Here is a 27,271-nt window from a genome sequence, read left to right on the forward strand (position 1 = left end):
ACTCCATGTCCTCTCTTACATTAGCTGCCACATCTTAAAACATAAACACAACTTGTCAGCTTTTGTGGTGATTGTGGTATTTATATATTAACGGGGAAAAGTAACTGTGCTTCATACAAAGTGGAGTAAATGTTATGTTATTGAAAATAACAGCATAATATACGTTTATTCGTCTGATCAATATGTTATCATCACACATTCGTTGAATATTACTTAGTAACACAAAGAAATGTTTTAAGTACCAAAGAGGAATGTTAATACTACAGAGAAATCTTACTTTGTACCTCAGAGGAATGTTACTTAGTATCACAGAGGTATGTAACTTAGCACCTAAGAGGAATGTTACTTGACCATAGAGGAATGTCACTTTGTACCACAGATGTATGTTACTTTGTACCACAGATGTATGTTACTTAGCATCACAAAGGAATGCTACTTTGTACCACAGAGGAATGTTACTTTGTACCACAGAGGAATGTTACTTTGTACCTCAGAGGAATGTTACTTAGGACCACAGAGGAATGTTACTTTGTACCACAGATGTATGCTACTTAGGACCACAGAGGAATGTTAGTTTGTACCACAGATGTATGTTACTTTGTACCACAGAGGAATGTTACTTAGGACCACAAAGGAATGTTACTTTGTACATCAGAGGAATGCTACATAGCACCACAGAGGAATGCTACTTTGTACCTCAGAGGAATGCTACATAGCACCACAGAGAAATATTAATGTTACTTTGTACCTCAGAGGAATGCTATATAGCACTACAGAGGAATGTTACTTTGTACCACAAAGGAATGTTATTTTTGTACACAAAGGAATGTTACTTTGTACCACAGAGGAATATTACTTTGTACCACAGAGGAATGTTACTTTGTACCACAGAGGAATGTAACTTTGTACCACAGAAGAATGTTACTTTGCAGCTCAGGGGAATGCTACATAGCACTACAGAGGAATGCTGCTTAGTATAACAGAGGAATGTTTCTCCGGAAGAAAGAGGAATATTACCTAGTAGTAGATAATTCCCTTGAACTGAATTTTGAACTAGATTGGTTGTGTTCACGAGCCTCTGTGTGTCATTTACAACTGTGACGTCATACTGTCCAGGTTGTCCTCTGTCAACATCTCGCAGCATCTCCCTGACACGCTGAAAACGAAACATCACATTTAATGTACTTCGCATGTCATACAGTCGGAACATAAGCGTTTCTGTTAATTACTAATAACGTATTCTAGAAATTCACAATTCATTTATGAAGAAGTTCTGTTAGACAAAGAAGAGTTATGTGTTGCACTCGATGAAATGTGACATTTTGATATTATTAGCCTTACTATATGTGCCGTTTGTGTTTATTGAAACATGTACAAGATTTGACGAAGAGCACTGTAGAGGTTTTCTTTTTGGGTATAATTTGGGTTTAACGCCGCAGTGACCAGTAACTTCGTTAATCGAGACAGCACCACGAATTGCGTATAGTGAATCTAATTGAACAAAGCAGTACCCTGAACTATGTACAGTGAAACCTCGTTAATCCAGACAGTACCACGGATTGTGTACAGTGAATCTAGTTAAACAGGACAGTACAATGAATTGTGACCAGTGAAAACTCATTAAATTAGACAGTTCCACGAACTGTGCATAGTGAATCTAGTTAATCATGGCAGTACCATAAATTGTGTACAACGAAACCTCGATATTCCATACAGTACCACAAATAGTGTACAGGGAATCTAGTTAATACAAAGAGTACAATGCATTGTATACAGTGAACCTAGTTAATTTAGACACTACATTGAATTGTGTACAGTGAATCTAGTTAAACCGGGCAGTACCATGAATTATATAACCTCTCTAATTCAAACTGCATCACACATTGTGTACAGTGAATCTGGGTTTAACAGAGCAGTAGCATCAATTGTGTACAGTGAAACCTCGTCAATCCAGACAATACAATTAATTGTGTACACTGTACACTATTTGTGGTACTGTGTGAATTATCGAGGTTACATTGTACACAATTGATGGTACTGCCCGGTGAAACCTCGTTAATCCAGACTGTACCGCGAATGTGTGTACATTGTTCTTAGTTAATCCGGGCAGAACAATGAAATGTGTTCAGTGAAACCTCGTTAATCTAGACAGTACCATGAACTGTGTATAGTGAATCTAGTTAATCCGACCAGTGCCATGAATCGTGTACAGTGAATCTAGTTATTTCGGACAGTACAATGAATCGTGAACAGTGAATCTTGTAAAAGCGAGCAGTGCCATGATTGTGTACAATGAAACCTTGTTAATGCAGACAGTACTTTGAATTGTGTACAATATACCTAGTTAAACCGGGCAGTGACATGAATTGTGTATGTTGAAACTTCGTTAATCCAAACAGTACACTGATTTGTGCAAAGTTGATCCTCGTAAATCCAGTCAGTATCATGTCTTGTGTAGAGTGAACCAAGTTAATCCGACCTGTACCACTTAAAGCGAATCGTCCGAATCAACCAATCCCGGCCACGTAGTAACGTCCCTTTAATTCTGACTCTATATCGCTGTTGGCATAAGAGGTCGTCAGAGAGGCTTCAAGTCCGGAACAACGAGGTTTCGTTGTCTAAAACATATATATTGCTTGAAACATAACTTGTTCAGTAAAGTAACTGCAGTGATTAAGGTAATAATACGGTCAAAAACGACAGAAAAATACAAGATCTAACATATCATCACTTTGATAATTTCATGCCTTCAAAGCGCCCTCATGGCATTGTTTGTCTACAACAAACATTGCAGTGAATAATTATAAACGTGGACTTTTCATAATTATAGCCATTCAGCCTTAAACAAGGCTTTCATCTTGCTTGTTTCTCCGCTATATGCCACTCATAATTCCCCTTCCTTATGGCGATGTAATTCAGTAACAGTAAGTAGACTCAATGTGCCTCAGTAATTCAGTCAAATAACCTCAATGCTCAAGCCTTACACGCGAGCAGCGTACATCGTTGCTAGGATTTTCAGCAGTGTTTGTGTGAGCCTTAAATTGCTATATGGCTTCCAGCTGTGTGACACGGTGGGTACTTCCGGTTTGATCTACAATTGCTTTAATTAATAGAAGGCTTATTGGATATCACGTTTATCTCATCGAGTCAGGTTACGGCAAGGAATAATTATTCTATTTAACTGTCATTCTCAATTTCATTTATTTTCGGATGAAAACTGCCCCAGTGTCCTTTAAGTTATCCCGAGCTGGTTTGTGTTACTCGGTTGCTGCGTGTCAGCTTGACGTGGTGACATGGTAGGAAAGCTAAAAATTATGCCGGTCGTTGACGTTTACCACTTTGTTGAAACCTACGGGTAAAGGTATAGTTCTGGATCCTGGTAACCTACGGGAATTGCACCGGGAATCGTAGATCTTCACGTCAACCGCGCTCCCAAACATATGTTGACATCGGCAGACATGAGTACACTAAGATATATAATGCGCTAAAATCACAAAAATACATACATTTTCATTAATTGACGCTAACATTTTAGATCTGTAATTACGCTATTGACGTGATCCTATTTTAGGACGAATGGTCAATATCTTTAAAGTTGCTTCAAATTATTCACGGTAACATTATTGATTGTAATACTAAGTATCATCCCCGATCCCCATCTAGTATTGATTTATTGGGAAATGATATGCGTAGATGATAATGAAATAGAGCACTGAAAGAGAATAATTCAGTTTTGTGTTTGTAATTTGTATTGCTCTACCTTTCTCAGTGATTCATTTTATTAAAGTTCAACGAAACTATCACAAATAATAGGCTGTCTAGCGGCAGTGATTGACGGGTACCAAGTCATGTTCTTCACGGTCTGTGTTCAGACTAGTGCAAATCCTTAAGACCAAAATAAGATTAACGTTACTAAATTGCGTTGGCTGCAGCTTTGATCAAATGAAGCTGGGTATCTTGACTTCCTGCATTTGTGTCTGCTGGGCTGTTATCTTACCATCAGATCTTCCAAGGATAAGAACCGGTCAGAAAATGTTACCCACATGTGAACAGTAGGTCATCACGTGGACAGACGAGGACAAATATCACCGTCTGTCGTATATAGAAACAACCGGCATATTACAAGTATGCTTGGGATTGATTAGCCTGGAGAACCCTTCATCACTGCAAAAGTCTACAGCGGTTTAAACAAAGGCTAGCCACCGCACCGGTAATTGGTTCCCTAAACACACAAATCAAAACCAAAGCATCTGAGTGGTTAATGTCTTCGAGAACTCTTAAAGAACTAGTCCAGATCGCTTTACACGGCCATATGGCGATCTTTTCGTAACTTGACCCTTTAGATAATGTCGATAATGCTATGATGCGGGATTTCTTTCAATTATTCTTACATCTTACCTTAATATGTGGCTAAATACGAAGAAGTACCAAGATCATATGACATAGCAACCGGGTCGGCTATTATGCCATACGTGGCCAAACTAACAGATTAAAAGCATGCTGAATATTTCACCAAAACCCCGATTTCACCAAACAAAACGCCGTGATTAAAATGAACGTAGCGAATCTCGGATATGTCTTGAGACTTTGTGGGCAGCATAGTATTATAACTGTATCTCAGCAAACATACCCTTTATTAAAGTTTTAGATGAGCAAAACGTGTTTATTATAAACGTTTATAAGCAAACGCCATATATACTGATGTCCAAAAGAAACTTTACCAACTGAAAAATTTATTTATTTTCAAAGTAAAAAAAAAAATTTCGATGAAGTCTATCTAAAACACATAACCTAAATAGAACAATAGTGTATGCAGAAAATGGAAACCGTCTGTTACATGTTTGCGAGATAACACGCGAAAAAGTGAAAAACACGTCCACCACGGACAACTGCAAATATACGTGCGGGTAAGGGTATAAAACGATTGCAACGGCAAGTCAGACATCCCTAGTGATTAAAAAACACAAAAGAAATGCCACGACTCACAGTCGAACAACGTGAACGAGCCTTGGGTATGGTAGAGATGGGAGCCACCCACGCCCATATTGCACGAACCTTCGGTTGCTCCCGTGTTGCCGTTACCAACTTGATGCAGCGCGACAGACAGACAGGGCGGACCGCTGACAGGCCAAGAACAGGCAGACCCAGGGTGACCACGCCCGTGGTGACCGGTACTTGCGTACCTTGCACCTCCGAAATCGCTTCCTGACAGTGACGTCATCGGCGACAAATGCCTTAGGTCACAGGATTAGTCGACAGACAGTGGCCAGGAGACTCAGGGCTCATGGAATCAGGGCTTTTAGACCATGCAGATGACAGCTATTGACAGCGCAACATTGTCGTCTGTGATTGAGATGGGCCCGGACTGTACGACGTTGGCAACGACGTTACTGGCAGAGGGTTGTCTTCACTGACGAAAGTCGATTCTGTATGTTTAGGGCTGATGGAAGACAACGTGTTTACCCCCGAAGGGGTGAACGAACAGCGGCGTGTTGCGTGCAGGAGGTCGTACCATATGGTGGAGGGAGTGTCATTGTGTGGGGAGGTATCTGTGGGCAGGAGAGGACACCGCTGGTCATCGTTGACGGAAACTTGACAGCTCAGCGTTACATGGATAACATTCTTCGTCCAGTTCTCCAGCAGCAGCCACGTGGTGTCATTTATCAGCATGACAACGTTAGAGCCCATACAGCCAGAGTTGTCACTAACTTCCTCGCAGCCAACAACGTCAACGTCCTGCCGTGGCCTGCCGTGGCCTGCACATGTCCCCCATAAAACAACTCTGGGACTTGATGGATCGTCGTGTTCGACAACGACCACACTCTCCAGCCAACCGGCAAGAACTGATCTTTGCCCTCCAAGAAGAATGGCGTCAAAGCCCACGTGACCTCATCAGACGACTGACTTTTTCTGTGCGTCGAAGAGTTTTTGCGTGTATTGAGGCAATTGGTGGTTACACACGCAAATAATGACTTGTTATTGAACGTGAGCGTTTGTTTATGTACTCTGCCTATTGTCCATGATTCTGAAAGCTCTAGTTTTGTACCGCACCCAACTTTGGGGGGCTCTGACGTCATTCTCGGTCGCGGTATGATTCTCATTTTCAGTGTTGATTATGTTGATATATTTATCTTCTGAAAACACTTTACTTCATGCATGTATGTTTTGTTGTTTTCGAGCAAGAGTGATTTCAAACTCTGGTAAAGTTTCTTTTGGACGTCAGTTTATCTATTTTCCCTGTCATAAATGTGAGCATTTTCTTCTGATGTTTTCACTTTTTTAAAAATCAGAGGTTTTATAGGAATACAAAATGCCAGATTCTGTATCATCTGAAAAAATGTTTCGAGGGAAAGAAGTTGTGCCTTAGCAAAAATGTTTTTTTTACCTTTGATTGAGTGATGTTGCCAAAAAAATCATGGGGTTAATATCCTTGTGTTTTGTTGAAGACATAACACGCAACGCATTATTTGTAGTGGATTTTGTCACCGAGTTGTATGACATTGGCAATATTAGTCAATTTGCAATCTTTTATTTTGAAATTGTGACTAGAATGATTAAGGAACATTTGTCTGAATTTAATTGTTTGATTCGAAGTTGTACCTGGAAATGAAATAGTCTTTTATTGGTTAAAGAACCAATGGAAATGCCAGTATTTTCCACTGTACATGATTAAAACCCACCTTTGTCAAGATTTCGTCTCGCCATGATCATGAGCTATTATCACACACAGTGCAAATAATACTTAGACGTATCTACAGAAAACGTTCATTTATTTAAACGCCATTATCCCAATAGTAAAATCATTCAAGTAAACTTCATTTATAACGAACACGCTTATAACAAACTGACAACTGACATATATATTAACGTACTGTTGTTTTGTCCCGGGCATTTGCTGTGTATATACTGTACATATGTTTATAACGAACTGCGGTTATAACGAACTATAATTAGTAGCCCCATTTGAGTTCGTTATAACCGTAGTTTACTGTGTATATAACACTTCTTTGGTCTCGTGTCCCGTGGGTGTATGTTTACGTTCTAAAATAGATGCATACCTGTGTATCTTCTGTGATGTTTATTTCTCGAAGCTGTGAGCTGCCTTCAGAAAATATTAGTGGGTTGTCATTAACGCCAATCACATTGACAGTAACAGTGGTGCTTGTTTTACCAATTTCTTGTGAACCAGATTTCACTGTACATGTCACGTTCATGCTGACTGCAGCGTCCTGCTCACGATCAAGAGGCTGGGTCAGGTTCATTTCAGAAGTAACGCTGTTCATGGTGAAGTATTGTGTACCTGATGCTGCTGAAAGAGTAACAGAAGACGTACAGACATTTTGTACGAATTACAGAATTACATATGAAACAGAATTGAAGCCAATATACATTCATATCGATATAGATAGATAGATGTATTTAAAGAGATGAATGTATATTGTATATATAGTACGAATGTATATTGCCCATATAGTATGAGAAATAGTACATGCTTTAGGTACACTGGCCAAAGTCGATGAAGCTAATGAAGTTTCATTGAGATGTTCATTGTATTTGGAGTAACCCTTACATCAGAATAATATTTCGTTTACATCATGGCACAGAAAATATTAACTTAAGTATGTTTATTATATTTCCATAATTATGTTATAACATGGTTATAATACATGCAATTGCTATGATAGATCATTTAATAATAAAACTGGATTGCCTGGTCCAGGGGCGATGGACAGACCGCACAAAGAGGACTGTGGCTGTTCAGATGGTGATATCATCACACATCCAAGTGACATCATTGGTATAATAGATGACATATCTCTGGATAATCATTACACCTTTAAATATGTACTTGTAATGATTGTAACATTTAAGGTTTTCAACATTGTTAACACGTAACAGATAAATATAGAATGCCAAAGCCAGAAAACAACCAGCCTCCACCATCCGACAAAACAAGACTCCGACGGGCGCAAAAGGCGACACAACGGTGATAACCACGCGATTGGACCACTGAAAACTAGCGATGACACCAGGTGCAGCAGTGCGTGTGCATTTATGTTAATGTTACACGAACATTAATTCATATTCATGTGACTCCATTCATTAAGGTCAAACACTTTATTGTCCATTTCTGCTAAGAGTCCGATATCATGATATGCTAGTGTTACTTGTCGATTCCCAAATTTAGACTAAATGTTAATCCAGAAATCTATACGTAAAAGAACTCAGTCTGAAACCAACAAACAACAAACAAATCGTATATAATCAAATGTATTACAAAATCCGTAAGGTTGACAAATCAATTACTGCACACCAATTACAATGGCAGTAAACAATACAAAAAATGTTGGCAGGGGTAGTACAATATTCAATGGCAGTATCAAATACAAAATATGATGGCAGTGGTGATATCGAATTCAAAAATACAGCGTTGATAACAAAAGACAGTGATGATAATATATATTCACCCAGCGGCGACAGTGGTCAAGCTTCCGAGATGTGCAAGGCAGGGATTCAGGGATGATCCTCACATGAAAGCTGGTACATTATGACATGCGTGAGAGCCGAAATGTATGAGCGATACGTAAACACGCTATTGTCCCCTCATAAAGAACCTAACAAAAAAACTGGAAAGTTCCACATGTTTCAAAAACATACAATCACCGTCCGGGTAAGCAGCACAGGACGTTTACACATAACACTGACATCCAAATATAATAACTTCCTGACGACTGACCACTGCCCAAACACAATGCAGCAAGCGTCTACCGAATCTCAACAGAAACAATGTAACACAGTTACAATCATTGTTCAACAATATAGTACACTGCCATATAACACTAGCTGGGTTTGTGTGCTTCAGTATTCAACAAAGATTCGGTGTATGTCGTATACGACAAATGACAAAATATATTGCTTCTATCGTAAATTATGAAATTCGGTAAATGCTTCACTGCAATGGCAAATGAACCATAGGTACAGGCCGTGAATACAATGTATCAGTTGGTGATGTATAGACTCCAAAATACATGTACTCACACAGCAATACATCGGAATTGTTAACAAATAACTCAAAGGTGTCTCAAAAAGGTTATTCATGATCGACATCTTAATTCTCCAGACGAATGAAGATGGACATAGAAATCTCACTTGTGACAGATTCCAGTCAATAAATAATCACAGTAATCTCGACAGATGCGAGTAACCTTCATGAGTGACGATTTTTAATATAACTCAATGTAAATGCTCCCATGGGCAACAGCGGCCCAATTGTGTTTGGAAGGGTGAACGTTTTACTTCCTCGGGACTGACAAGAATAAATCCTGAGACACAATTAATGACTGATGAACCTAGAACACCTTTACAATAGCATCGATTTGCAACTTCACGCATACCTTTCACAGTCCAAGGGTAATTTACACCTTTCGTCAATGAATACGACAAATAAGTCTGATAGTTAAGCTGATTTCACAGTTCCTGAGAGAGGAATTAAAGAACGCATTTAGCGCAGGGGCCAGGAGTCATTTAATAAAGGTCTGATTGTGAGACCTGGGGGTTCAGGAGTCAATATGTCTTGAGGATTTGGCAACAGAAGTAAGGCAATCAACTAAGTCCCTGTGTTGACCAACTTCTGGATACATTCTTGTATGTGTTTAGATAAAACCTTTGGTCTCTCTGGCAAGAATTCCACAGGGCTATAATTTGATATTATATTGTGACAGAGGGTTTGGAGCAATAAGTGTTACAGTTGAATTGCCAGTAACTTGCTCATGCGGTATGAATATCGAGTCCCTGTAATGTAATTGAACCATTCATCAGACTCAGACAGTGAATCTCCTACAGGGAGGATGAATAATTTCATGATTCTGTTGGCGATCGTGCCAAGAAAATATCATTTGTGTGGCATTGCCTCGGGTGCACAAGATAAATTTAAGTAATACACCTTCTCATTCTATTTCAACAGGTCTCTTTTCTTCAAACTACTTTCTCGAGCGGTAATGCTGTAAACTGTAAATGCATTAGTTCAAGTTGACAGTTCCCGTAGGCGTTTGTGTCGTGCATTTCGGGGGTTTAGGTCACACGCAGTATTTGTGTAACATTTACAAAATATTACTGTCACCGTCACAGTAACGGCGCAAAGGATACCACAAGTGAATAGAAATGTGGCCATTGGTATTGATACAAATCGTAATGCAAGACTTTAGTGTCACCCAGTGAATACTATATAGGGTCTCACTCCTATTCTTGATTATAATGGGGAAATTCACAGTTTTATTTGGGCACAGCATCACACACCGCACACTAGGAATAATAAACTCTTATGTTAGCGATCACCTGGTGTCTCATCACTGATTTCAGTGATTCATTCATATGAATTTCACTACTATTTTACCTTTTACGCCCAATAGAATTTGTTGTGGCAGTTAACCGAGACTGATTATTCTTTGGCGTGGTCGTTTTATATATAAATTGAACGTCACGTCATGAAATCACATTACACAATGAATGATAACAATAGATTCGCTACATGAAATATGTCCATTAAAGTTCACGGTTTCTTTAATTGTCTGCCACACAGAGGTACATATAGAGGTAACAAAAATATAGAATGTAATAACATAATAATGAAAGTGTGTTTGAAACTCCAGTGTTGTTTCGAAACATTCCAGTCCATCACTTAAAGGGAATGAATTTTGTTCAAGGCACAATAGGGGGCACGGGTGGCCCAGTCGTCTAAGGCGCCGCGATTCGCTGTGCAGAGTTGCGTCCCTTGGTCACTCCAGACACCTATGATTGTGGGTTCGAATCCCGGTTCGGACCGATTATGTTTCCAGGTTTGTCAGCACCATACCCATGCTCGTGGGATTCATCGAAGTGGTAAACGTCTGAGACTTGCATCACTTCGGGCTTTCCTCCCACATTAAACTGACACGCCGCGATATAACTGGAATACTGTTAAAAGCGGCGTTAAACCCAACTCACTCACTCACTCACTCACTCAAGGCACAATATGTTAATTGTTTCACATTCCGCCTCATTATGGTGTGCATAATAACATGCTGCCTCTATCCCACAGAGAAATAAAATATTTGTACCGCAGTCATTTTGGACCTAAGAACTTTGAAATGATTAATTATACATGTGATTGAAACCCGATTGCAGTATAAGTCCGTGTGTTACGGCTTTGGACAAACTTTTCGTGGTGTTCGTGGTGTCATTTACTTTCAACAAATTGTTTCTTTGATGAACTCTTAATTACACCCAGTGATCCTGATGGATTGACCATACACGTGGTATTGATTCGCATCAAATTGTACACGGCTGGGGTTGCAATTAACTAGCCAGTAAGCGATAGCGGTATGACCTTTGGTTTTGTATATATGTTTCTTTGAAAGGGTGTTGATAATCAGGATGAGAAACACACTTTGATGTCTTTTCTTGTTGACACGCCGTCCTTCCATATGAACAGACAGCACTGTGCCACAACGTGATAAATTTAAACCCAACATCCCCATCACTCATTTCACTATAGAAGCCGCAGCACTGTAGATCATTGAAAGGGAACCGACAGCGGTGATCGTACAACAATTGCTTTGTCTACAATTTGTTGCTGAATGTAATGTATAGTCGCCATGGACTGCTTTGAAGATATACTTTGTACCCACTTTCCCCCGTCATATATGGTGATCAAAGCAAGTGGGCCCACAATTTTATATGACTACAGAAAAGTTTTATTAGGTTTGCATGGTGCTGATAATCAATTTTTAGATGTTGGCAGGCATATTTCCGTCATATAGATTGCAACAGGAAGGACCACATTTATAAATCGCGAAGTTCAATTAACTGATAACCATTTTCTTAATTGTGGGTCCACATTGTTCCCGACATATATGGTGATCGAAACAAGTGGCCCATTTGTATAAATTTTAACTTCATAAGGTTGCTTAAAGAGTTCTGATAATCAATTTCTAAATGTGGGTCCACATTTTCCGTCATTATCATTGCAACAGGAGTCACCACATTTATAAATCGCTAAGCTTCATTAGGCTGGCTTACTTATAACCATTTTCTGAGATGTGGATCCACTTCTTCCGTCATAAATATAGTGATAGGTGGACCCGCATTTGTAGATCGCTAGGCTTCATTGGGTTCACTAAGTCATTAGTGAGCTCACATTTGTAATTATTTTGTATAGATATGTAGGAATATATATTGCTCTCATTTGGTTACATTGATGGGAAATATATATTATTTGGGACGGTCGGGTAGCCTAGTGGTTAAGGCGTTCGCTCGTCACGCCGAAAACCCGGGGTCGATTCCCGACATGGGTCCAATGTGTGAAGCCTTATACATTATTTAGTGTAACGTTACCTCCACGATAGTCTATGAAGTCTATGAAGTTTCAATTACGTCATCAGCTGATCACTCTCGTTCCAAAACGAAATTTTGCAAAAATAATTACAACAGCAGAAACGTACTTCAAATTAAATTTGAGAGACAATAACATTCAATGCACGTTTTCCAGTATAACACATCAATCTAATCATAAATGTCGGTTGCGATATAAGCCTGAAAATTATGTCTATACTTGAATCGAACTTGGTCATGATAAAAGTCTTTATGACCTCAATAAAAACTCTACAAGTTCGTTTAGTTTTGAATGTGAGCCCACCTCGAACTTCAGATTGATTGATTGATCATTTAAAGTTCGAACTTTAGATTAGGCAAGCGGAGTTAGCTCCCTTCTTGAACCAACGATAATGCGGTTTCGCAGTACGTGCATGTGGTTTTAAGGACAAAGATTTTCTTTCCCTGTTCATCAGTAACAGCAAAATAGAAGGTACTTTAAGTTGTATTTCTGTACAGTCGCGCATGACCCATGATGCATGGGCGTGGTGAAAATGCAGTTATAGAATCCCTGCACTTGTACACAGCAGATGTAATTCAAAAATAACATAACGTTATTAGCTTCAACAACATCAGTGAATGCGCTATCGTGGGGATGGATTTCTGGTCCATCACTTGATTGTATGGTTTGTTTATATGCCGCCGTCTCATGGCTGAAGTGATGGTGTGTGGCGTGCAGCAAAACACAAACCTTTCTATGCAAATTGTATAAGTGGTGGGTGTTACCGATAGGGCAGAACACGTTCACCCTTTTCGCGAACACCTGGTGTCATCACAGATTTTCAGTGATCCATTCATATAAATTCCCCGTTATTTTGCATTTTACGCCAAATGGATAATCGAGTCTGCGTATGACGTTATATATTACAACAGCAACATTGCGGTGTCGGTGTTCTTTGGAAACTGTCATAACGAAAACGGCAATATATAAACGTCGAACAAGGATATGCGGTCATAATCCAATTCATGGAAACATTTCTACCTACCGTCATCTAGGCTGTAGATCATAGAGATGTCCTCGCCTATGTCTGGGGGATACCTCAGGGCTCCGAACGTCACAGGGGTCGCGTCTTCCTGAACCATGAACGTCGGATCTCTCTCTTCCCAACACAGCTTCTCAAACCTGTGGTTTGAGTCAGAAGCAACGTGGGTTGAACCACCCCTGGAATCAATGGGCACGTGGACTTGTACAGGGACAAAGGCAACTTCCAGCTGGCCAAGACTGTCTGTGCAGGATGCGTTTACACTGAGGTCCATCGTGTGTTCTAAATGGAAGAGAAAATCATATCATCATTACAATGTTCATCTTATGAAAAAGGTATTTATGAATTCTTTACGTCCCAAACATTTTTTGTAATAGAACAAGATCATAGATGGCACGAGCTTGCGTTGTTTGACAAACACATGTACATCAAGTATTATGTTTTCATCTTTGTATTAATATACAGATTAAAATAAATAAATGCAGCAAAGAGGGTTTGCCCTTGCCACCTCTACACGCAGTCCAGACAGCGAATGGAACTTCTCCCAGGAAGCGTTGCCTAGTCAAACCCATCCAGAACTTTTCGAAGAATGTGAAGACTACTCAAGACTGCAGCTATCTGCATTACCCAGAGTGTCAGTGTCCTGGCAGCCAACCCGGGTCCTCTCCCAATGGTATTCAACAGATTGGAAGGTACCAAACCTAAGGCACCGAGAACAATGGGGAGTAGGACAACTTGGTACTTTGGATGAAAGCACAATATCTCGTAAGCGAGGTCCGCATTTTTGCCATGTTTTTTCTGAATTTTGCAAATCACTTTAGTGTCAAGAGGGACAGAGAAGTAAATTATATATACAGTTTCACTGGATTTATCAAGATCAGATTTGTTGGCCTGGGTAGGTTGGCCTGGTATACGGACCTATTCCAAATATTTTATATTTATCATTTTCCATGATGCAATCCACATATTCTGGGTCGTATCATGGATGGACCTCTGTGTCATAACTACAGGCGAAGACGGTAATTAAAGGATCGACCCACTCCATCGTTTCGCTTAAGAAACTGTGTTTGTGCCTAAACTGGGCATACACTGACAATGGCAGTCTAATTAAATTCATTGCATTTTCTACATTTCATATTTACATTTTGATGCAAAATCACAAATTGACGGTTACGAGTGGGAAGTGACTGGTCCTGAGCAGCAAACAAAAAGCTTTCTGTTTCACTTCATCCAAGCGAAGGACTCTGCAGGGTTACTGATCTTCTCAACACACTGCATATACATTCGATCAGTGGTCGTTCAGATAGCCTCTCCTTGAAAAACTGAGTCCAGCAGTACAGAACAATCAACAAAATCAACACTGACATTGAGATTATGTCACACATACTTGGCTTGTTTAAGAAAACTGTGGAATGCCTTGTTTTCACCATGAGTCTTGGCATGCTTCACAAGAGGATCATCAGACAAATAAATGTGTGGAAAAGTGCACAATACAATTCCATCATGAAGATCCTCCATGTTAATCAAACCACGCCCTTCCATTATTGTTAATAAATAGAAGCGATTGAGGGAAGAGCGAGGGTGGTGGGATTCTTCTTGTGAGTGTGTCAATACCCTGAATTTCTTGTTTCGTCTCATCAACAACACCAATAGAATATGAAAGGACGGACACAGCATAAGTATTTGTGGCTTTTACTTTATTGCGAGCGTTCGGCTCTGAACGATTTTCTAGAGTTTACATTTGTACTATGCCCGAAGTTTGTCCTTCATTTGGGCATTCTGGAGTTTTTCCCTAACCTGCATCCCTACGTTCGTGTAGTCGTAGAAGTAGTAGTAGTCGTGGTGGTGGTGGTGGTAGTGGCAGTAGTAGTAGTAGTAGTAGTAGTAGTAGTAGTAGTAGCAGTAGTAGTAGTAGTAGTAGTAGTAGTGGTGGTGGTAGTGGTAGTGGTAGTGGTAGTAGTAGTAGTAGTAGTAGTAGTAGTAGTGGTGGTGGTGGTAGTGGTAGTGGTAGTAGTAGTAGTAGTAGTAGTAGTAGTAGTAGTAGTAGTAGTAGTAGTAGTGGTGGTGGTGGTGGGAGTGGTAATGGTAGTAGTAGTGGGAGTAGTAGTAGTAGTAGTAGTAGTAGTAGTAGTAGTAGCAGTAGCAGCAGCAGTAGTAGTAGTAGTAGTAGTAGATGCTTGTCAAGCATCAATATCTACACTCGCTGTTTAAATGCCTTCAAAATACACCTGTACTGATGCTGTGTTTCAGCGTTGGAAACTACGCTGATAAACTAAAAGAACACCTATGTTTGAAATTGTTCATCCAGAGGTGGCTGATTTGTACATTTACCACAAATAGACGTTGAGACGACTTTTCCCGAATGGAAATAGATCGAAGATATTTTATACATCTGTTCCGATATTGATTTATGATTTTACAACAATATGGGGACATATAACTTGAAGGAACTCCATTAGGCAATCAATGTCAAATCGATCACTCAGCTTGACTCAGATTTCCAGGTATGGACTCAACGGCATAATTCCGTTCCGTGATCGCCCCCGTTAAACACACTTTAAAACGGTGCTGTCAATTTTTTTCTACGGGCATGATGTATCACCGGATATAACACCCCGAGGATCGGGTGGGCAAGCTCGATGGATGCTGTCAGTTATCTGATCCCGATGCAATTGTACCACCGCTGTGATATAACCCCAGCAACTGCGGTGTAAAACACCATTTACTCGCTTCAATCTGCTTTTAGGTTTCGTAAAGATATGCCAGTGATGATTGATGTCTTCCAATATATTACATATCGCTTTCAAAGAGAAAGCTAATAATAATGGCATATATGGTGATGTGTATTTGGTAGAGGTCTATTCTGTCAGACCAGTAGCGAATTTGCAATGACTGAAAGTCCTTGGCGGCTTAAGAGTGTGGAAGCACAACCCATATTTTTTAAGGATATTCTAATGTCCATATTCCCATTGTGTTGAAAATGACATCTCTTTTAAACCCAGAGCCCATTGTCCGATTCCGACTATATCATGAGCATGAGTGTATATATCCAGCTAGCGATGATACCATGTCTTCGCTAAACCGGTGGCAACCATCACCAACACACGCAAAGGCAAGTCAATTGTTAACCTGAAACACCACGGGGACATATGCTTCAATTCAATACAGGGAATTGCATCGAACATCATTTTTGTCACTGATGCGTCAACTTGATCATTGTCATCCACGTTAAAGTAGGCATGAGATATAAGACTGGGTTTGATATGTAGATCTATAGACCTACTGCTTTTATGAAACTTGCATGTCAAGATGGGTTTTTTTAATGATGGTCACCCACTCACCCAGTACTTCTCATATGACTACAGAATAATCCACAATCTGTAATCGTCAGAATTAAGTGGAAACGTATGACATATTGTGTAACATTCAATTAATGCAGAATACGCTCACTTTGTCGCGAAAACTGGTATCTGACAGACAGACAGGTTTATTCAGAATTATGTGCCATTTGACCCAAATTAATATTGATACCACAACAGAAAGTTTTGCATGAATCAGATATTAAAAACATATATTTCTTTGAAACTGAAATGATACCATGTACAGGTCGTGAATTGCGAACATGAATCACTAACATTTCAGATGTATCGTCTTCTCTCTCTCTCTCTCTCTCTCTCTCTCTCTCTCTCTCTCTCTCTCTCTCTCTCTTCTCTTCTCTCTCTCTCTCTCCCTCTCTCTCTCTCTCTCTCTCTCTCTTCTTCACCCCCACTCTTTATCTCTCACGACCATGGACAGTCACATTTCAGATATATAGTCTTCTCTCTCTCTCTCTCTCTCTCTCTCTCTCTCTCTTCTCTCTCTCTCTCTCTCTCTCTCTCTCTCTCTTCTTCACCCCCACTCTTTATCTCTCACGACCATGGACAGTCACATTTCAGATATATAGTCTTCTCTCTCTCTCTCTCTCTCTCTCTCTCTCTCTCTCTCTCTCTCTCTCTCTCTCTCTCTCGCTCACAACCATGGACACAGTCAAACAGACACTTTTCCTGGCCTCCTTATAACCACCGTTATATTTATAACTGCAGGTGGCAAAAACAATATGTTTTGCACATATACACACATTGACGTCAAGTCTTTAATAGGCAATTAGAAGTTGGAAAAACATGGAGACATGAACCTCTTTTATGAATCATAACTTCTTTATTCTTTGTAATGCCGTCTCGGGGCTACTTCTTGCCCCTTTATCGAGTGCAAGACAACAGGATAAAGTGGCAAGAAGTAGGCTTGAAACGACTGCAATTGAAAGACTACAGGCGTGGTTATCCATAAAAAGTGTCATGCCTTCGTGTCCTGCTTGTTCATTAGTAATACGCTTATGCTTGCAGGGGGGAAGAACTTCAAAGACTCGTGCGATTTGAAGGCTGGAATTGTATCCAAACTTTTCTTTATGTTGCACTAAAAAGCAGTTTGGTAGACGGTAAAACAACAGAGCAATGGCTTTGGTTATTTCTCAACGTGAGTTATAAAACTGTGGGCCACACGTGTTTTGTTATATACATGTCGAGGTATACATGGTGATACAACGTTTTCGAGTATGGCTTGTAATAACCAGTGTCTTGAGTTCAAAGGATACAGGCGACCAGATTCAGTGACGTCATTTGATTATTATTTCACTCGCGTTAGATATGTATGATATCACTTAAGAAATGTATACATCCTCGTGTTTTTAAAAACAATACGTTGTTCCATGCACGTCTAAATTTTAACTCTCTAACCTGCAAAAAACATTGATTAAGCAGAATAAGTAAGTAAGTAAGAATCTCACCCGAGTGTCTTTTGATATCAAATATATCAACAAGAGATGATAAAAGTTGAAAAACTCCGAGGCTTGCCGAGGAGTCTTTCCATTTTTATCAACGAGTGTTCATATATTTGATATCAAAAGACAAGAGGGTGAGATTTTATGCATCATCCAACATCATTCTTCCAACCTTTTCAGTTTGTAGACAGTAATAAGCAGTGTCTTAAGTGTGAAAGGAACTACTAACAGCTTCAGTAGCATAGCCTCAGTGACGTCATTTGATTGTGACGTCATGGTAACCAGTGACGTCACAATGGTTTGCAAACCTCGAAAAATAAACATCAGTATTCAGTAGAAAAGAGCAGTCCATTGTACAATTCCGACTATATCATAATTATGTGTTTATGAATCACTATCAAATGGCTGACCATCAGGTACCATGCGACAAGCACGATACGGAGTGCTAGGAATGGTTTCGCCTCTCGCGTTCGATGTGGTGGAGATACATTCTCAGCTGCTGGTGATAATAAGTACCATATGGCAACTCCTCCAACCACAAGGAGGTATGGAAGCCAGGAACTAGTCTTACTTTGCATGGAACTGGGGATAAACGTCATCATATCAAGTATTAGACTTCATTACACGAACAAACACTCCAGACCTCACTGTAGAACACTTAAACTTAATGGTCGTGCTACACATTTCAGTGTACGTCATCTTTGCCACACTGGTGTGCGTCTTTGGCCTGCTTTGTATGTTAGTGATCACATGTGTGTGAGTGAGTTGGGTTTCACGGCTATTTAAGTTACAAGGCATGTCATCATGTTTTAATTTGGATTTCAAACGAATATTGAAAAGGATGAAGATATCACTATTAGTATCTTATTAAAACAATATATAAAGACTTTTAAAGTACTATTTTCTTTTCGGAGTCGCGTATGTACTCAGTATGTATAATTATTCAAATGAATGAAATCCGGGCTCCATCGCAAATGAATGTTTCGTACGAACATTCTCTGGTATCAGTTTGTGTTCTCAAATCACACCTGAATCCTTAACAAATTATCTCCGAAAAGGGTTGAAAGAATAGTTGGGTTTTAGCATTATTCCAGCTCTTGATATCAACGTAAATAGACCGAACATTATTAATACCGCAAAGTGAATTCTATTGACAAAGAGGTATGATAGGGGCTTCATATACACACTTTCAAAATTATTAAACATATTAATTCCTTGTTAAACCTTTGTACACTAATATTTCTAGGTAATTTACGAAAGCTATCATGAACATGTTGATCGTTGTCAATCACTTGTCTTACCCTAACCTTGCCAAAGTCATTACCAATATTTGAATTGAAATCAAGGATATTCCTGAACAGTGCTATGCGAGCTCATTCACACAAACACTAGTTGTACATGCCAATGTCCTTTGGTCGGACGGATTACGTATAATATGCATGTACGTAAAACAATCATGAGAAAATATCATATCTCAAATGAATATACGTATTGAATCCTTGCCAAAAGCGTTGTTTGTTAAAATAATAAATTGCATCATTCCATACAATAGCTGGAATATTGCGGCGTTAAACAACAAACCAACCAACCAGTACGCATGTACGAATGCACGTTGTTACGGAATCAATGCTCTTCTGATAATACTGACAAAACAAGAAACAATTTATTCATTATGACTCCCAGCATGTTTGTTTGGTGTGAATAGCATGAGTAGGTTTGATCAATTCTATTAAACGAAATTGCAAGAATACGTATTTTGGGGTCAAATGATTTCCCCGCTGGCCTTTCGTATTCGAATTTGCATTTACATTATACCGCGACAATCTGCTGGTTGTTCAAGGAAAGTTATCTTCACGACAGCACTATATTCGTTGTTGTAATGTGATACCGATCATTCACTGTCTGTTGTCCAAGGCCATGGCGTGACGTTGTTTCTGCGGCACACATTCTATGACGCTATATATGTAGTGCGTAACCTCTGAGCTCGTCAACACTGCGACAAATATCTTCTGTCGTCATTAACATAAATCAACCTTTCATACTATCCATTGTGTTGCATTTATCTGTGTTAATTCTTTCAGGATGCGTATCACTAAGTATTTTTGTGTTTGTTTGTTGTTTAACGCCGCACTAAGTAATATTCCAATTCTATGACAACGGTCTGTAAATAATCGAGTCTGGACTAGACAATCCAGTGATTGACACCATGACCATCGATCCACGCAATAAGGATACGATGACATGCATCAACCAAGTCAGCGAGCCTGACCACCCGATCCCGTTAGTCGCCTCTTACGACAAGCATAGTCACCTTTTATGGCAAGCATGGGTTGCTGAAGACCTATTCTACCCCGGATCTTCACGGGTAGTATCGTCAAGTACTCACTTGGTAAGTTAATGAAGGGATGTTGTTTTTCGTCCCTGTATTGCCAACTATTACTTATATATACATATATATATATATATATATATATATATATATGATAAAATAATAAAGTCCACGTTAGTCCATCATCTTCTTTATATCAGTTTCATACATAGTACTTTCGCTGTCTCATGACAGCTCTTCAGTGTAACTGACACTGACATATAATGACGTCATACTTATGATTACGTCATAAATTACAACTGTGACGTCATAATGTATTTACACACTCCAGCGACGACACCAAGTAATTTAACAATTGTAGGGAGACATTTGAATTAAATATACAGTATTTGTAAAGTAACAGTGCAACATTTACGATTCAAATGACAAATCTATTAATACATTCTAGAGTTCAATTTTGGTTTCATCAATTGGATAAACATTTGTTCTTTTTCCAGTCTCAGCTGCTTGTTACTTGTATACAATTTATAAAACGGAAAAATAGTAAATTTCCCGTTTCCGCAATCATCAATGTGTTTGCTGACACCTAAGCATCGAACATTAGGGTCTCTAATCTGCTGTTTGTGTACAGTGACTCTATCTTTTAATTCCATGCCGGTTTCACCGATGTAGTTTTCGCCGCATCCCGAACATCTCATAACATACACCACATCTTTGCTGCGGCAGTTCATGTCGGCTTTCACATTGAAACCCTTGCCATTTGCAAAAAGGAAAGTAGTACCTTCACTTATGATGTTACACGTGCCGCATTTTGGTGTGTTACATCTACTTACACATGGTACACTCTCTGTACAAGAATATTTGGATGGACAAAGAATTTGCTTGAGATTTTTTGGTTGCCTGGTACTTTTTATAATTTTAAATTTATTCAGTCCTTGTTTCATTTTATCGCTTTGCTGTAAAATTGGGAGGTTGTCCCTTATGACTGGCATGATATCACAGTTATTAGGATTGAAGGTGGACACGAACGGTATAATTTGATCGCCCACAGATTTTTCATTAGGTTTCAGGAGAGTATGTCTTGGAATTTTTAAAGACTTTTCTATTGCGTCATTTATGACGCGAAGCGGATATCCTAGCTTCCTGAGATATCCCATTAATTCTTTCAATCTTAAATCTCTTTTATCCGTTTCCGACACGATGGTACATACTCTCCGCGCAAGTGAATAAGGAATGTTAGTTCGTGTATGCCTGGGGTGACATGAACCGAATTGTAGGTATTGATGGGTGTCCGTTGGTTTGTAGTAGATATCAGTTTTCAATTTAGTATCTTCCTTAATTACAAGGACGTCCAGAAATGGAATTTCGCTCTCGCTAGACTCCATAGTAAAACTGATGGAAGGATGGAGCTTATTAATAATATCCAGAAAAATGTCCAAATTTTCACGGGTTGAGAGCCAAACTAAAAAGCAGTCGTCCAAGAATCGCTTCCAAGTTTCGCGCACATGTTTGGCAATGGATTCTGACATGGAATCGTGTACCTTCCCGTAAAGAATATCCTCTATGTAACCCATCACAAGTGTAGCGTATGTTGGGGCGACTTTCGTTCCCATGGCCGTTCCCTTTCTTTGATGATAGAATTTTCCGTTGAAACAGAAGGTATTATTTTCTAAGACTAATCTTAAAGATTCCACGATGAAACTTTCCGAAAATTCAGTGTCGATAGCCTCAGGATGTTTTCTCAGCCAAAACTGAACTGCTTCCAATCCCAGATCATGGGGTATGTTGGTAAATAAACTCTTCTAGGTGGCTAGAGTCGCATCAATAGGTACGACATGGGGCAGCTGGGAAAGAAAGTCTACATTGTCTCTTACAAAACTCGGTACATGCTTTGTTAATGGTTTTAAAATGATATCGACGAGATTACTTAGGCGCTGAGTCGGGCTGTTCGGTCCTCCGACAATCGGCCTGATTATTATATATATAGATATATGTCAATGTCAGTTACACTGAAGAGCTGTCAGGAGACAGCGAAAGTACTATGTATGAAACTGATATAAAGAAGATGATGAACTAACGTGGACTTTATTATTTTATTATATATTACATGTACACCGAGTGAACATTTACCTCATTTTGTATGTATATATATATATATATATATATATATATATATATATATATATATATATATATATATATATATATATATATATAAATTGTGTCATGGTTGTATTACATTGAACAATTAATAGATATTGTCCAATTGATACAGGAATAAAATAATGGTTTTAATTGAACTCTTGACAAACACTATAAAAAGGATAGTGTAACTCATCGCATTGTTATAACTAATCTAAAGTCATATAACCTCATCAACACGATGCAAATAAGTGACACGGTTCAAACCGATAAGAATAAAGCTGTTGATGTATATATTTGCAAGAAATCCCAGAAACTGACAAGGGCAACACAGGGAAACTATCGTTGACAGCTGTTTCCGTCAGTTGGCGGAAATTAGCATTGCTGATTCTAATAGTGGTGGGCTGAGTATATCTCCTTGCCATGGAAGGCCTCCTGACAGGCGTGTAACACCATCACCGGTCCAAAGTCGATTGTTTAAAGGCCGCTGTGTGGCTTAACTACAATGTGTTTGACTTAAGTCAGTAAACAAAATGGCTGCCGTACCGTTAAAAAGTCTTGTTGAATACAACGATGATGAGTTGATACGGCGATACCGTTTAGATGGCAATGGCATTAGGTACGTAGCTAATTAAATAGCAGTTGACGTGGAGCCTGCAACCAACCGTAACCACGCACTTGACGAGATACAAAAGACGCTGATCACATTAAGGTACTTTGCAACGGGAAAGTTTCAGTTGTGTAATGCAGTTGATCAAGGTGTCACCCAGCCCACTATGCCCAGAGTTGGAAATCAGTGTATCACCAGGTTGTCATCTGACAGAATTGTGAAACAGTTTGTCCGCTTCCCCCTGCAACTCGGGACATTAGGCGTCACCAAACAAACTTTTATCACATTGCGAACTTTCCCGGAGTTGTCGGGGCGATCGATGGAATCCACGTACAAATTCAGGCACCAACAGTTAACGAAAATGAATTCGTAAACCGACATCACTAAAATATACCCCTGTGCGTGTCTTTTTGTGAGAGTATAGTATGACGGCTTGTCATCTTGTTTCAGGAAAGTCCGAATTGATGTTACAGTTGGTCATAGACGTATGCTAAACTCGTGAAACCCATTGGTTGCCACATGCGCCTATAACATATGCCACAAAATGCAACATATTACCAGTTTTCGAAGATTTTATTTGATAACGTCACCCCAATGACATTTGGTGTATGTGTCACAATTCTTCATATATCTGCTCCATATAACAAGTTTGTAACTAGAACAACCATCTGATTTTCTTCTGTTATGGAATGTGACACTAAAACACCAACGAAATTGAGCCTTCTGTGTAGTACTGCATTCTCATTCCATCAATCAACTCAGCTGTCTAGGGTGCAGTGCCCACTACGACCCTACTTCTTCATAAATATAATTTTACAAAATAATGGTTAATGCTGCAAATCATTCATTGGTCAAGTATTGTACCACATATGTCATATAGCACCTTTACGTAACTGTTGTACTATACAAATGGAACATCACTAATTCCTCCCTCAAAATAGTAGTGCCAAGGAAACAAAATATCAATAAAGTTTTATGAATATAAACAGATGTTACAATTTTCCAAAAGGTCATTTGGGAATCTTAGTGTTAAAAATATTAGAATATTTCAACATAACTTCAGCGTTATAGAAACATGTGCAATATATATGTGATGTTCCAGTAACACTGGGTTTGTCTAGCACTGCGTGGAAAGCGCTGGAAACTAGTTAGACTATATAAGTGGACCGGCCGCGTGCCAGACATCTCAAATTTCATCTCACATCACACCAAGACCAGCGTTCGTTTGAAGATCACTTTTCACGCTGGTGTTCAGGCAAGGCTGTTGCGGTGAGGTGATTATTCTTCTTGTCATTGTCATTTCCAATGCTCTTACATTTTACACTGCCATTGAATATTGTACAATCACTCTATTGAGTACTGCCATTGTAATTGTTGGGTAGTTATTTGTATTGATTTGTAAATCTAAGTTAGGTTATTTTTTAATGCATTTGTTGATTGTATACCATTTCTTAGGTGTTTGTTGGTTTCACACTATTTATTTTACGTACAGATTTCAGGGTTAACATATTGTTTCAATTTGGGAATCGACTCGTAACACAAGCAGATTATATTTTAAACCCCTTGTCTAGTAATCCATGAAAAGCTTCTTTTCCCGGGATTGCCTCGTTTGGGTCAAGTACCTTTTCATAGTTATGAGTCAAGTTACTCTTTAAGTCAAGTACCTGTATTTGGAAGTAAAGTATTTCCTTTGTTTAGTCCAAAAAACTTTTGTCGATCTGGCTATGTTTTTATTCACGCGTATCCGTATATCTTAATTGTCGAAGAGACATATTTTAGGGGTAGGCTCTCAGTACCCATTTCCATATCTAACCAAGCTATTGCTTCATTAGACCGTAGAGTTAATCAACTCCCAGGTGTTAATTGATCACAGTCAGCTTAATTTATTGTCTATGCGTCTCGCCGACTGTCTTGTCAGAGTCTTGGTTCGGCTAATTGTTTTTTGTAATAGCTGTTATGCACGTGCTAAGCTATTCACCTTGTATACATGGTCATGGACTATTAATCAGCGATCATTTTCAGTGTCAGTCGGGGTCTTGATCCTTTAGATTGCCCCTCTTTAGTTACATTTAGCTGATAACAATAAAACTGTGAACTTTTACCGGTGTCCTCCCAAAACTTCTACAGCTTAAAACAACAAAGTTTATGGTCCACTGCACCACTAATCTCCTGGCTATTACCTGTTGGGCATTGATTGGAACAGTCCAATTAATTAAGTGTACAACATACAACAAAACAAAACAATTTGAAGACAATGAAGACAATTTACTCATATAGCACTGGTATAAATAAATAATACACACACCTTTTGCACTAGACTACTTACTAATTTAATGTAAGCACTGGTATAAATAAATAGTACACAGACTAATTTAATGTCACAACTGGCCACACTCTGTCACATACAGCACTAAAATTACTATATTTCAAGTCTGTTAACCAAGTTTGAGAAGATGACCAACAGCATCAATGAACTAATTTCATTGTAAGTGACGGGTCTTTTCATTATAATCTTCTTTATCTCCAAATAAGTTGTTTTCATTAGGTACATCTGTAACTATTTAATCTTCCCAAAGTACCCTTCCTTGCCCTTCTAAAACAACATCGTAAAGAAGCTAATGAGTCTTCTTAATTACAGGAGGGCTATACCATTATAACAATAGGTAAACTCAATCAGCCATGACAACTCTCTGTAGATGTTTTGGCATGTAGACGTTTTGGCATGTAGAAGTTTTGGGAGTGAACCCTTTTACCACGTGTTCTATTATTGCTTTATTCTATTCTAATTACACCTTGGTCTCAGGAGCATAGCTCCGTACAACGACCATGAAACCAAACGATCAGGGAACAGTTGGACAAGAGGATTTCTCATGAATATGGAAATGGTTTTGTCGCGTTTACTCAACAACACCACTGACATATTATTAACACGACAATTATCATATCGCCACCTGTCACTCAAACCACATGAATGACCAATCAAAAAGCCCAAAATGACATAATATCCGCCTTTTGTACCAACAGTTCAAACCGGTGATAGGTATGTTAGGTCAACTTTCAGGACAATGCCTTTTCGGTAATGAAAATCACATATTGGGGGTGAAATCTGCTATGGCGATAGGTTCATTAATTCAACATCATCCTTTGAGCATCCCGTATCATTTTGTCGATCAAATGTGAAGGTTAACGTGGCACAAAATGGTCTTTGTTTGTGGACGAAATAATTAAAGTTTCGTATCCTTACGTCTTCACAAGAACTTTCTTCGCTCATAATATAAATCAATGGTTTTTCCAGATTCAAATTTTCACACCTGGATCATTTCTGAGCGCAGCGCTAAATAACAAACAAACAATTCTTCCTTCTCCTACCGATAAAGGAGACATGCAACCAGAAACAACAGGTACAACTTTGCTTTTCTGGCTCAAACCAATTCGTTTTGTTACCTCTCAACGCCTAAAAAATACCTTGCTCATTTGGAGCTAGTTCATACATTCATATGTTATCGTCATGTTCATGATTAGCAGATTGTTATGATAATGTATGTCAAACTGTAGTCTAGCTGTACCAATATTCCAAGTTTATATTCAACATTGAAGAAAACTAAACGATGGGTTAAATAAAAGTAGTTCTGATCCGTTATTAGCATCACTAACAACATTCAATCGAATGTAGTTTGTTTGTTTGTTTGTTTGTTTTTAACGCAGCATTCAACAATATTCCAGCTATATAACGGCGGTCTGTAAATACTCGAGTCTGGATCAGACAATCCAGTGATTGCTATCATGAGCATTGATCTACGCAATTGGGATACAATGACATGCATCAACCAAGTGAGCGAGCCTGACCACCCGATCCCGTTAGTCGCCTCTAATTACGACAAGCATAGTCGCCTTTTGCTGATCATGAAGACCTATCCTACCTCGGATCTTCACGGGTATCGAATGTGGTGAAGTCACATGATCAGCTTACCTCGTCAACTTTG

General features: G+C 39.1%; 1 protein-coding gene across 1 annotated transcript in view; it reads right to left on the reverse strand.

Annotated features, from left to right (window-relative positions):
• Positions 1-27,271, reverse strand: part of LOC139469393 (proto-oncogene tyrosine-protein kinase receptor Ret-like) — a 91,333-nt gene that overhangs the window by 39,745 nt on the left and 24,317 nt on the right. Inside the window, exons 3-6 of the mRNA XM_071251557.1 lie at positions 13,395-13,673; positions 7,059-7,309; positions 1,018-1,156; positions 1-33 (exon numbers count right to left, since the gene is read on the reverse strand). The exon at positions 1-33 is cut by the window's left edge and continues 80 nt beyond it. Coding sequence (XP_071107658.1) covers positions 1-33; positions 1,018-1,156; positions 7,059-7,309; positions 13,395-13,673 — 702 coding nt within the window. The remainder of the gene's footprint in view (positions 34-1,017; positions 1,157-7,058; positions 7,310-13,394; positions 13,674-27,271) is intronic.

The sequence above is a fragment of the Haliotis cracherodii genome, unplaced genomic scaffold (genome assembly GCF_022045235.1).
Source record: "Haliotis cracherodii isolate W230 unplaced genomic scaffold, xgHalCrac1.p SCAF_2, whole genome shotgun sequence".
Lineage (NCBI taxonomy): Eukaryota > Metazoa > Mollusca > Gastropoda > Lepetellida > Haliotidae > Haliotis > Haliotis cracherodii.